The sequence below is a fragment of the Trematomus bernacchii genome, unplaced genomic scaffold (assembly GCF_902827165.1).
Source record: "Trematomus bernacchii unplaced genomic scaffold, fTreBer1.1, whole genome shotgun sequence".
Classification (NCBI taxonomy): domain Eukaryota; kingdom Metazoa; phylum Chordata; class Actinopteri; order Perciformes; family Nototheniidae; genus Trematomus; species Trematomus bernacchii.
The window spans coordinates 7,206,112-7,219,860 of NW_022987567.1; the positions used below are offsets into that span (position 1 = coordinate 7,206,112).

At 41.3% G+C, this 13,749-nt stretch overlaps 1 protein-coding gene across 1 annotated transcript in view; it reads left to right on the forward strand.

The window, feature by feature from the left end:
• LOC117478807 (apical junction component 1 homolog) overlaps positions 1–8,172 on the forward strand; it is a 14,549-nt gene extending 6,377 nt beyond the window's left edge. Inside the window, 8 exon segments of the mRNA XM_034125713.1 lie at positions 4,865–4,979; positions 4,982–5,114; positions 5,116–5,356; positions 5,358–5,408; positions 5,410–5,499; positions 5,501–5,698; positions 5,700–6,644; positions 6,646–8,172. Coding sequence (XP_033981604.1) covers positions 4,910–4,979; positions 4,982–5,114; positions 5,116–5,356; positions 5,358–5,408; positions 5,410–5,499; positions 5,501–5,698; positions 5,700–6,644; positions 6,646–8,172 — 3,255 coding nt within the window. The 5' untranslated portion in view covers positions 4,865–4,909.
• Positions 8,173–13,749: the final 5,577 nt, after the last annotated feature.

The following is a 13,749-nucleotide window of genomic DNA, read 5'->3' on the forward strand; positions in this document are numbered from 1 at the left end:
CAATGTCATTGTTAGCTAATGAATGTTTCCATGCTGAACAACGGCAACATGACAACGTTTTCATTGGTCCCTCTTCTTTAGAGAAGACCAGGAAATGATGGATACACGGATCGTGTTCAAATCAATAGGCACGCAATGACTCTAAATAATAATGATCACGCCACCAAACACACATTCAAACTAAAGGAACCAGCCTGTTTGGAAATGTGAGAAGTAGAAAGTACAGGTATTTGTGTTCAACATGTAAGAAGTAGAAAGTACAGGTATTTGTGTTCAACATGTAAGAAGTAGAAAGTACAGGTATTTGGTTCAACATGTAAGAAGTAGAAAGTACAGGTATTTGGGTTCAACATGTAAGAAGTAGAAAGTACAGGTATTTGTTCAACATGTAAGAAGTAGAAAGTACAGGTATTTGGTTCAACATGTAAGAAGTAGAAAGTACAGGTATTTGGTTCAACATGTAAGAAGTAGAAAGTACAGGTATTTGTGTTCAACATGTAAGAAGTAGAAAGTACAGGTATTTGTGTTCAACATGTAAGAAGTAGAAAGTACAGGTATTTGTGTTCAACATGTAAGAAGTAGAAAGTACAGGTATTTGGTTCAACATGTAAGAAGTAGAAAGTACAGGTATTTGGGTTCAACATGTAAGAAGTAGAAAGTACAGGTATTTGGGTTCAACATGTAAGAAGTAGAAAGTACAGGTATTTGGTTCAACATGTAAGAAGTAGAAAGTACAGGTATTTGTGTTCAACATGTAAGAAGTAGAAAGTACAGGTATTTGGTTCAACATGTAAGAAGTAGAAAGTACAGGTATTTGTGTTAAAATGTAAGAAGTCAAAGTAAAAGTCATCGAAAAATAAGTAGTGGAGTAAAGTACTGATACCAGAAACATCTACTTAAGTACAGAAACGTAGTATTTGTACTCCACTACTTCCCACCTCTGGAAATGGTGTCTCCTTCCTCTCTCCTGACCTCACTGCTCAGTGTTCTTTGGCATACATCATCCTAAAACACCTCCATGGGACACCTTCCTCCAGGTGTTACAGCATATTGTCTGATACACCTGTTTCCTAGTGTTACATGCAGGGCAGTGTGTCAGTTTGGCTTCAGTTTGGCGTCAGTTCGGCTTCAGTTCGGCTTCAGTTCGGCGTCAGTTCGGCGTCAGTTCGGCGTCAGTTCGGCTTCAGTTCGGCTTCAGTTCGGCGTCGGTTCGGGGTCGGTTCGGCGTCGGTTCTGCGTCGGTTCGGCGTCGGTTCGGGGTCGGTTCCGCGTCGGTTCCGCGTCGGTTCCGCGTCGGTTCGGCTTCGGTTCGGCTTCGGTTCGGGGTCGGTTCCGCGTCGGTTCGGCTTCGGTTCGGCGTCGGTTCGGCTTCGGTTCGGCGTCGGTTCGGGGTCGGTTCGGCGTCAGTTCCGCGTCAGTTCGGGGTCAGTTCGGCGTCAGTTCGGCGTCAGTTCGATGTCAGTTCGGCGTCAGTTCGGCGTCAGTTCGATGTCAGTTCGGCGTCAGTTCGATGTCAGTTCGGCGTCAGTTCGGCGTCAGTTCGGCGTCAGTTCGGGGTCATTTCGGCGTCAGTCGGGTCAGTTCGGCGTCAGTTCGGCGTCAGTTCGGGGTCATTTCGGCGTCAGTTCGGCGTCAGTTCGGCGTCAGTTCGGGGTCAGTTTGGCGTCACTCTGCTTACACTCGCCAGTCGCCACAGGCTTTATGGCCATGATTCTCTTTCATATTCTCGCTATGAATACAAGCGCTGTCGTCGACTATAGCCAGACTCAAAGAGGGAAATATGACACTAAAGTACTGCAGCAGCGTTGTGTGAGGCGCGCCCATACTCTGAAGGTCATGCAGTAATAACCACAGCAGGTTTCAGGATGGAAAACTCTTACTGCTCCCACTCACTCTTCTCCATTCTTACCTTTCAATAAAAGCCCTTGACATACTCTGCATCGCTGCTGACGAGAGGAAACATCTCTCGAGAATCAACTCAACAAATACAGTTTTGCTCACAAGGTTGATTCTGTTATAAGCAGCAGTGACATGCAAGATTTAAATGTGTAGAGAGGATATTAAAATGTATGAATATGGTACAATAATTCACTCTGGTTGTTTTATGGCCTCTTTTCAATGTGTTTTCAATCATATTGAGAAAATGAGGATATGAATTTTAAGCTCTGTCATTACTTTTAGTTGATGTTTTAGGTTTTTGCCGCAGTATTGAATTTGGTATTGATATATTGAGATAAGATAAGATCGGACTTTATTCATCCCGAATGAAATTGTTGTGCCAGAGTTACAAAGACACAACAAACAAAGCAGCATAATAATAAAACTGTACACTAGCAGTGCAGTAAAAACTAATTAAATAACAACAAGAAAAACGTATACGTTTCTCTTCTACTATTGAGAAATGATAGCCATGTCATGACCCAAAAATATTTACCTTTGCACTCCTGTCATTGTGATATAAAACCTTGAGATGTTCGACTGCAGATCTCAGGCTTTATTTTCATGTTGAGCAATGAGAATAAAAACATCAGCACAACTTTCCCAAATACTCCCAATTCCCTAATCCATTCAATGTGGCACACTTCCAGATGTGGAGCAGCGCCCCCCCTCAAAGTGTTCATGGAGATGAATTAAATTTGGGAGTCAGAGGGTAAAGTGTTGGATGGGGATGTTGGGGGAGGGGAGCTCTGGAGAGGATGAATTAGTTCTGCCCGGAGAGACGTTTTCTAGGGTGTTTAGTGCCAATGGTGCAGTGTTGCAGTCCATCGGGACTTCAGCTCCATAGAAAATACCCACAATGCAGTGCTTACTATGATCGCTGACCAGAAGTAACACCACTACATCCCAGTGGAGAAGTGAAAGCCACTACTCTAGACTGTGTTCAACCGGAGATCAGTTTGAAGCATTAAAGAGTTCCCTTTTTTATTTATTCATGTTGTTGTTAGACCAACGTAAAGGAAATGTTGCTATTAAAACTGTTGAATAAATGATATGAGATAAAACCCTTTAAGACCTATTACTGATTAGAAGAATGCCTCGCCTTAGATAACCTTATATAGAAATTAAATATATTACAGGCGAGCTGACAGACAGAGTGTGAAGGCCGAGAAGCACCACTCTGTGCAGACATCTGCTGCTGAGAGGAGTCAGCCAATCACAGGCCGCGTTCAAATGAAAGAGATGCTTTAACAATGAAACCCAGGGTTATTTCTAAATGTTATTTTCAATCTTTTAATTTACAGACACATGGAATACCCAATATGTCATGTGTTGTTACTGTTTGATAGATAGATAGATAGATAGATAGATAGATAGATAGATAGATAGATAGATAGAGATAGATAGATAGATAGATAGATAGATAGATAGATAGATAGATAGATAGATAGATAGATAGATAGATAGATAGATAGATAGAGAGATAGATAGATAGATAGATAGATAGATAGATAGATGATGGATGGATGGATGGATGGTGGATAGATAGATAGATAGATAGATAGATAGATAGATAGATGGATAGATAGATAGATAGATAGATAGATAGATAGATAGATAGATAGATAGATAGATAGAGATAGATAGATAGATAGATAGATAGATAGATAGATATAGATAGATAGATAGATAGATAGATAGATAGATAGATAGAGATAGATAGATAGATAGATAGATAGATAGATAGATAGATAGATGGATAGATAGATAGATAGATAGATAGATAGAAGCTATAACAGTTAAGTTTGATATTAGTGTGCAGGTTTGAGTATTGTATATATATCCATGTATTCTCCCTGTGTTGGTAGTGTTACAGTCTTGATGAACTGGAGAAAGATGTGTAGTTTTATGAGAACATGACCTTGCCTGAACTGTTAATGCACTCTGACAGTTGCACTCCGTTAAGAGGACATTTGCACTCCGCTCTGGGCTGCAGGAGCGTATGAAGACATTAGCCATGTTAACATGATAATTATCCTCCATCTGCTCCGGTCTGAGCGTCTGCTCCACCGTTCTGGGTCAGCTCCTTCTCCTCTGGGGGTCTCACACAGGTGGCAGCAGATTGGGTTTGTGTCTATTATGTAGTCTTTTAATGTAACTCAAGTATTCAAGGCTTTTATTGCCATGTGTGCATAGCTACAGTGTAGTTATATCAATGACAATCTGAGGTCACAGGCTCCTCCAACAGAGCAAAACACAATAAAACAGATAATAGTGCAAGTAAATCAAATGAAATAGAATATAATAACGCTGTCATCTTTGTAATAGCACTCTCTTTCATTTGCTTTATCCCTTTTACAAATCTTCCTATGAATCAGATCAGATCAAACTTTTATGAGTAACAGACCCCCAATTGTTTTTCTTGAATTATTGTTTTATGTTATACTTACTACTTGACCCTTGCACAAAACAGAGAAGCGAGCAGATTATGGGCTGTGCTGTGGATAAATCACTGTTTCATAGGATTTTGTTGAAATTCATGAATGCTTCTGTATAGTCCTGAACACTTGGGGAGAATTATTATTTAATATCAACGACTTTAGATGAAACACAAGGATCGAAGCCCTGGCTGTTCTTGCTTAAGCTTCACCAGAACGTTTATTTTACACATTCCCTCGTAAATGTAACAGCAAGCAGGAAATCCTTCGAGTATGTTGGCAACACATCTCTTTTGCTTCAATGTGTAATCATACATTATTAAACAATAAAGTTTTTTTTTACATTTCTGCCAAGTTGAGTCTAGAGACTAACTTGATAACAAGAAATCTATCCTGCCTCGTCTTTCTTCTCAATGCATAGTTAGTGGAATATATGTGTATTGCCTGAATGAATGTCACTAATACGAATTATTTGTTTATCTCGCCAGGAAACATCACGTCTTGATGGAGGAAACTAGAGCAGTCCCTTTAAGATGACACGCACAGACCCTCCTGACTTACTGGTATCAACTGTGCATCGATATATTAAAGTGATCCCTTTCTACACCACTACAAGTCCTTGCAACCCTCCAAACAATGTGATTCTATAAACTACACACTGGAGGACAGTAAGAGCAAAGTCAATAGGAGGCACTGCCGTACCTTTGACTATAAGTCATTGGAGTACCCAAAATCAAAACTCAATGGAGTCCCCTTACAAGAATGCTGACAGGCATGCGGCCAACCCAGATGTTGCCTTGGGCCGTCAGCAGAGATACCGCTTCTCTGCTCCGGACATTTTCAGCCATAGGCTACCTCCTCAACCATTGGCTGCAGATATGCCCAGTGAAGTCATTGTCCCTGAACAAAAGAGAAGGACCAGGTCAAGAAGTGCCCCTCGGGTCCAGACCAGTCTCACCCCTGTGTCTTTTGAAGTGTCCCTCCTCTTCGGGGAGGAAGGGCAGGGAGTCCGAAAGGGCTTCAAGAGATTCTCCGCTTGAGGCCAGAAGTATCGCCGCGCCGGGAGTCGTCCCATGCAGCAACTAGGGCTCATATGCATGACGTCCATCCCATTAAATTGCAAGCCACAAATGGGTGACAGTAGTAGGTACTCATCTCACTATGCTGCTGATAATCCTGAGGGCGGAGGGATTGATAAACCAGCAACTAGCCCTCATGTCAGGTGCCGGGTGGACATTAAACCAGATGATGCAGCGCTACATCATTCTGGACGGAAACAAGCTACACCTCATGTGGACATACCCTGGCAGAGGCACCACAGTGGGGGGGAGTAGGAGTATGACTGTGCCACGCCATTTCTCTTACTCGAGAACAACAACTCCGACTGATTCGTTAGGTCGAGAGGGTAGGCAAGCTTATCAATATTCCCGCAGCATGCCCAATAGTTACTTACAACCCATGGAGAGTCCCTTGCAAAGAACGACTTCGTCAGGTGAATACTATGGTAGGGAACGCAGAGCTCATTCAAGTCCTAATGTGCCAACCAAGTTATTTTATGCAGATGACCCAGGGAGATATGTCGCTTCTGCTCCACCTCAGCCAAGTTCTCGCTTTCATGACGAACGTTACACACCTGGACAAACAAATACTACAAAAGTGCAATATGTGCAAGACCCAAGGACTCGAATGGTGCACGCTGTAGCAACAAGACCCTATTACCCTGAGATGGAACCCTATCAATACTCTGTGCAGTCCGGGTATCCCAAACCCTACGCACCCAATGAACCAGGGCCATACATCATACAGACACCTCCAGCAAGAATATTTTATGGGGATGATCCAAGGTCTTATCAAATCCAGACAGCTCCACCAAGGTTTTATTATTCCAGCGACATGTACGCAATGCCCCCAGAGCACCATGTCCCAGCAAGGGCGTATTACACCGAGGGCCGAAGACATGCTCGAGTGATTCAGGCACAAACAGAGGACTGGTACGGCTCAGATGCTTCTGGTTATTCCACCAACCCTGCCTCGTATGTATCTCAAGTCACTCCAACCAGAGTCCGTCCAGAGCCTGCGCCGGCACCCTGGTACGCCAACCCATGTGTAGAACCTCCAAGAATTGGCACGGAATCAAAATCGTACTCAAGGTCATGGGACAATATTCTCGACCCTCGTGTAGAGCGAGAACAACCTATTCCTGTACAGCGGGGTCAAAGCTATGATGATCTTCTTGACTCCAGGAAGCCTGCAGCAGCCACCGGGGACAAAACCGCAACCCGTGGTCGTCAATCTTTCCAGTTCTCCAAGACGTTATGCGGCCTTATCCATGTCTGATAACTCACTCGTTGACAAAAGCCCAACCGAGACATCAAAGGGCAGTACTAGTAAACTCTGGTTTGTAACTCCTGAGATAACAATCACTGATAATGACATGCGACCGGGGAAACTTAATAAGGCTGAAGGACGGTCTGCCAGTAGGGACGTTCTTGACTCCAGAAGCACAGAAGATCCAGGACTGTGTCAGCGTGACTTTGAAAGCTCAACCAAAGAGAAGACACACGACAATGCCTCACTACAACAAAGCCTTGAACAACTTGATGAGCTTCTGGCAGATCTTGTGACTGATTACAAGCCACCAAGTAGAAGGGCAAGTGAGGACATTCTTGATCAATTAAAGAAGTTAATTGATGAGGAGGAAGCAGTATCTCTGTCCAGAAAGAGCTCGAGGGCATTTACAGGTGAACCACCTCCTCTTGACAAGCAGCCGACGTCAATAAGAATTAATCCTGATTCTTTCCATGACATCGGGGGCAGTGATGCTATGAAGAGTGCAGATGAGTGCTCCCCAGATCAGAGCCCAGATGAGGATGACACAATGATGTGCTCTAATAACAAATGCAGGAGGACAGAGACCCTCTTCAATGCTTGCCTGTATTTCAAATCCTGCCACAGCTGCTACACCTACTACTGCTCTCGTAATTGTCGCAGGGAAGACTGGGACATTCATAAAGCAAACTGCCTGTATGGAAGAATGGGAAGCATATGTCGTCACATCATCAAACACTGCCGGGAGACTGTTGAAGTCCACAAAGCCTTCTCCCGTATTGCCAAAGTGGGCTACCTTTCACGAGGTAGAGGAGTTCTTTTCCTTGGTTTTCCAAATCCTGCATCGTCAAGTAACTTCCTGCAGTATGGCCTGGATACTCTACCGATGTCTCCTACATACCTATCCCTCCGAGAGCTCGAAAGCTTCAAGGACAACCTAGGGGAGTACTGTAAGGAGCTTCAGGAAGCTGGGAAAGAGTACGACCCTAACGAATGTTTCATCTTGAATGTATCCATTGCCGTTGGTGACCAAATGCCCGAGGGGCCATCACCAAGGAACGAAGCTCCAACCGTCAGAAAATATGCAAAGGTAGCCCTGGCTTCCTTTAGCCCTGAGAGAAAGGTTCACAAGAAAGAGACGGACATGGAAACGCTGATCCTCACTCCACCTCCTGGAACAGCGGATATCGACAAAGAGGGAGAGGAAGGCAGGAAGGCTAGGGAAATCTGTTTTATAAATATACAACGGGAGTTAAGGATCAGAGGGGTTTTCCTACGCCATGAATTCCCACAGGTGTATCAACAGCTCTGTGAGTTTGTGGAAAATAACAGAAGGTTCACACCCACGACCATTTATCCGATTGATAAGAGGACCGGTAAACAGTTCATGTGCATGATAATGGCTGCCTCTGAGCCGCGGACATTGGACTGGGTGGGCACCCCGCATCTCCTCGATGATATCATTTAAGTGCACCTTTTGTTGTAAATATATATGTATAGAAATACATATATATTGTTACACATATTTATATATCAATCCAATTACAAACGTTTGTAAATAAGTATTTTGTTATCAAAATGATATATATTCATGTCTCCTTGGTCAGTATTATTCTTTTTCAGAATATTTCCTGTCAGGTGCAGAATGAGTACCGAACATTATTTATTTTAATCTTTTTACCAAGTACATCTTTTTTATCCACCACATGTTATTGATCTGTATCCCGGTCATTTACTGTTACAACACATTCCCATTAGTAGGGGTTACCTGCTGACATGGTATTTCATTTTGATAATTATTAGCAACAACTGTATGTTTTCAATCTTACCCTCTTTATATGAGTCCGTTTCTGTGTGTGAGTATAACATGACTATTTTTCATATGCAACTTTAATGGTATATCATGCAGAAAATATTAAACGTTATTTCTTAGCCACGTAAATACTTTCTATGCAAAGTTGCTTCATGACTTAAGTACCAGATTCCTGTAGAATGAGTTGTTTCTGTTATATGACATAATATTATACACATCTGTAAAGAAAGTTTTGCTAAAATTGAGATCAAGTGTTGGTGGCGACATAAATCATAAGAAAATAATGAAAACTGAAAAAAACAGTTGTGCAACTTGAAAAAAAAACAGGCACGAAATCTTATTGTCGCTTAAGTAGAAGTACTATACTAAAAAGTGAACGTTTGACTTTAACGGCGTACTCTGGAGAGTTCACGCTAAACTCAGTGGTTCTGTGGTTCTGCTCTGCAGGATCACTGGAGCGCTGCTGGACTTGAGAGAAACCTCCACAAAGGAAACTGAAATGGTGCCAGTTCAGCCACACAGTAGGTGTTGGCCTGTGTTCAGTTTTAAACACTGTGAATAGTGAGAGTTACAAAAATAAGAGATCCTGCAATTTCCTATAACACTGATGTTATGACGAGTTGTATTTTTTAGATATGTTTACAAATAAAAAATATATGAATTAGCAAAAGGAGTTATTGTCCTTAGAACAAGGTGAGCCAGATTTGGCCCAGTAGCTATATGGTGCATAAATGCTTGAAAAAGACATTAGTTGTGTATTTGTGCTGCACTAGGTTTATGACGTGTGATTTCTAATGTCCTTTTTGGGTTTAGCAAATGAGAACCTGTGCATTTCTCATTGGTTGCAGACGTTTTAGAAAGATTTATAAATGAAACTTAGCCGTGTTGCCTCATCTAAAGACACAATACATTTCTTAATTTTGTTTTGGTAGCGTCCTCAATCCCTTATTTCCTTCCAGCACACCGATGAGGGCTTGAATCTTACAGTTCTTTGATGAGTGTTTCACTATCGGGGATCAATAAAAAGCGATCCCCCATAGTAAACACTTTACTCTGTTGTCAAAGAACCGTGGTTACGTTAAAGGTGGGGTAGGTAATTCACTTCAGAAACACTTGTTATTATATTCCATGGAATGCTCTTAACATCCCGATAGCAATGAATATCTTAAATGCTTTGACAATAAATACATACAAAAATGTCATCTGTGGAAGCCGTAATACTGTAAAAAGTACGACCAATCATCTGAGCCGGCCCGGCTAAAGTAACTGGATGGCCTACCTGCCTGTCAGCCTTCCATCGGGGCACAAACTTATCTCGTGCCCTCATTGGTCATGTGCGCGTTCGTGTGTGTTGGAGGAGGGGCTCTGTAAGGAAGTGGCAGATTTTTTCCGGTTGTGTACTTTTCAAATTCTAGCGCACTCGAGCTGGTTTCTCCATTCTTACCTACCCTACCTTTAAGTAACCCAAAGTTGGAAAAATAATGTATGCTAATATCCAAATGTTTAAAAAAATGCTTTGAGCCCATTTACAAATGACAACATATCTGGAAGACATGAAGAAGCATTAGTAAAATAACTCCTCAGTAAAGTTTAAATAAGCTGTTTTCTCCCGGTCATTAACCATTGTTCTCCATTTCAACTTCTTCCCTTGTGATATCCTGATAATTTGTAAGAGCAGTGAAACTTGAAGTACATATATATTTGAGAATCTGTTTCACTGAGATGTGACTGATGTGCTACAGGTGCTGGCTGCATGTGACTGTTTTCTATCTCATTTAACATGCCATTGATGATAGTAACTTGCTCGATGAATGGACTTGTGAAAGTGAAACTACTATGCTGTGTAAGAAAAAATAAATGAATTTTCCCTTTTTGTCAGTCATACAAGTTTAAAATGAGGTGTTTAAAGCAACGGAGAAGAGACCTCACTAAAATGTCTAGAAACCCTCAACTCTTGTATTTTTTATACTTTACATATGTGTCTGAGTGTGTCTATTTATAAAACATATCTAATAAATGGAATGGGAACTCTGGGCGCTGCTGTCTGTTCTTCAGTCCGTCCAATATGAGACATGTCTTTCTCCAGATCAGTAGATAGAAGTATTTAACATTTTAAGAGCGTGTTACGTTCTACGAGACCTGGGACTACAGAGTTAATGTTCTTTATTTGATTGAGTGTTTAACATTTTAGGATGAAGTGCAGCTCTGTCAAACAGTGAGCACATATATTCTGTTTTCTTACTATTTCCAGGATTTCCTTTGTCTTCCAGTTTGCTGTCACTGAGCCTGTTCTTGATTTATGATCCGTCTCATATTTCTATCCGTGACCGAGAGATTAAATGCCTTTTTATAATCTCGTTTTTAATCTATTCTTCTAGCTTTGAGTTTATTCTCTTCAAATGGTCTTTCTTCACATTGTGTTAAAGTGTCACCGTGTCACAGTGAGAGGGGGCAGCTGACATTGGGGATTTATTTCTGGGCTGAGCTCTTGGCTTTGGAGGGTTTTGGATTTGGGGTTCTGGATTAAAGGGGGTTACAAATGAGTGCTCTCCTTTGAACATTAATTATAACTGGCTTTCTGCCTAATTCTTCTCTATTCATTTTTCTTTGTGTTTTTCTGTGAACGCGTAAAATGTGTCTGCAGAATTCTGCATGTAGAGATTCTGCCTGATGTTTGTTCCAGCAGGTAAAGCTATGAAGACTGAGTGGAGCTAATACTTCACTACCATACAGCTTAAAGGGCTGGATAACGATACCAAGTATTAATTGGAATTTGTAAATTACAAGATCTTTTCTTTTGATTGCATTCGGCGCCCTTCAAGCATTTTTCCTTCAGTGCATCCAGTGCCATGATGAAACTTCCTGATGCTGTTCATTTTAAACCAAGGTACGTATAGCTCATATATTCAAGGGTTGATATGGATCACCGGGGTCTCTATCTTTCTGTCAGCCCCTCTCAGACAAAACAAAAATGGCATTTTACATAAGCATAAAAACAGAGTTCAAAATTCAAAAAGGGCAGGTCAGTCTGGCTCTGAAGCCGACTTTGACTAGAGTTCAGATTTCATAAACATATTGGAGATTTAGGCAATATTTAAAGAGCATTGGTGCTAAAAATGTAATTATTTTTCACACTAAACTACCTACTTGAAGTAAATATGGAAGATATAAATAAATTAAGCGTTTTTGTATACAAAAAAAGGTCTGTGTGTGTGTGTGTGTGTGTGTGTGTGTGTGTGTGTGTGTGTGTGTGTGTGTGTGTGTGTGTGTGTGTGTGTGTGTGTGACTGGATGGAGCCTCAGATTCTGTCACTGTTGTATTCTCTGACCTCCATCAGTCCTACATCCTTGCGTGCACCACCTTCGATTTCACAATCAATACATCTTTGAACTTCCTCAGGCTGTCACTGTGTGTGCGCGTGTGTGTGCGTGCGTGCGTGCGTGCGTGCGTGCGTGCGTGCGTGCGTGCCAAATGTAGGCCATGCCAGTGAAAGACTGCTGGGCTCAGCGTCCTTTGTAATGGATACTATGGCCACCCTGCAAACACTCTGCACAATGAAAGTAGACGATAAAACCCTGCAAAATGTTCAATACACTTGTGATTAAAATATGTCCTACAAAACAATACCCATGCATGGTATGGTTTCAGTCTCACGTGCTAATTGTGTGACAGGACTCTGCATCCACAGCTTTACTGCACCACTTCCTGCTTTTTTCTGCAGCTTATGCATCATTCCTACAGGGACTTATCCCAGCATACTCTGTTGTTAATCAATACCCCATTGTTATGTACACTTCTCTAATATGTTATAGATACAGTATGATGGACAACATTATGATTTAAGCTGTACAAAACTGAACCTGCTTCTAAATCCTCTGTCAATATGAATGTCAGTCTTTTCTGCCATCTGCAAACACACACTGGTGAAGCATCAGTAATGTGTCCTCTGAAAGAACATTATCATCACTCACACACATCACACATAATCCTCTTTACCGCAGACCTTATATAACCTGAGAGGACCATCGGAGCTGTGGACCACCTGAGGTCACATGTGAGGTGACCTCTATGATGCCTAGTCCATATGTTACTATCAAATTACTATCTGACAAACCTGGGTTATAATGCTAAAGACCACCAGAGGGCAGCTTGTTCAAGGCAGTGATCTGAGGAAACTGCAGCTGGTAATAGAAACAAGACTATTTATTTCAATTATTCAGACATAAACTATTATATTTACACATAGGGTATACACTATTGTGATTAACTTGATGTGAAGCAATTGTTCCTGAATTAAAACCAAATAACACACTGGAGACAAATAACCATTAACACCACAGACTAGAAGAAGCCTTGTGCTGAGCTATTGGATAGAGGAGGAATAAATAAATAATGTAATTGTGTCTGACAGTTGTAGGGCTATGGCAAGCTTAAGATCTGGCAGCTCATCGTGTAGAATTGCTATGATCAAATACATATTCCATACGGCACAATAAGGACATTATAAAACACCATTTATTTTGGGGCTTGGATATTTTTAGCATGGAGACCTTCACGTCCCATTAAGCAAAGCTGAAACTAAGACTATTAGGTCATGTGCACAATCAGTATTACTATACATTACTGTTTACACAACACTCAAGACATTGAATGTGTACCAGGCTTCTCCGTTGAATAAAATAGAATATTGAGAGAAATCACCCTCTTCAGTTAAAAAGGAAGGAAAGCCCCACGACTTCTTACGGTGACGTCCCTTGGGAAAACAACAGGTGAGATCTACTGTGATATTTGTTTTACTGCACCATTTTTAATAATGTAAAAGCAAAGCAAACAAAGACTATGACACCACTGTTGTGCAATATTTTCTGCTAATAGTATTATTACTACTGGCTGCTACTTCTCGGGTTGTCCATTCCAACGAGGATATGTATGTTATTATGTATGTTTATTTGTGTTTCCCACTGCAATCAACCAGCTACCACCACACTTCATTCTACAATGTTACATCTATTTTATTTTATAAATACTGCTAACTTGCTTATTTTCCCTGAATGCGGACTTCTGTACATAATTATATTTTTTGGTTACGTATTCTTCTTTCTGTGTCTCTGTATGCAGCACCACTTATACCAAAGCAAATTCCTCGTATGTGTGAAGCTACTTGGTAAATAAAATTGATTCTGTACATTTTATGGCATTTTAAATACTATGTGCATGCCTGTTTCTATCTAA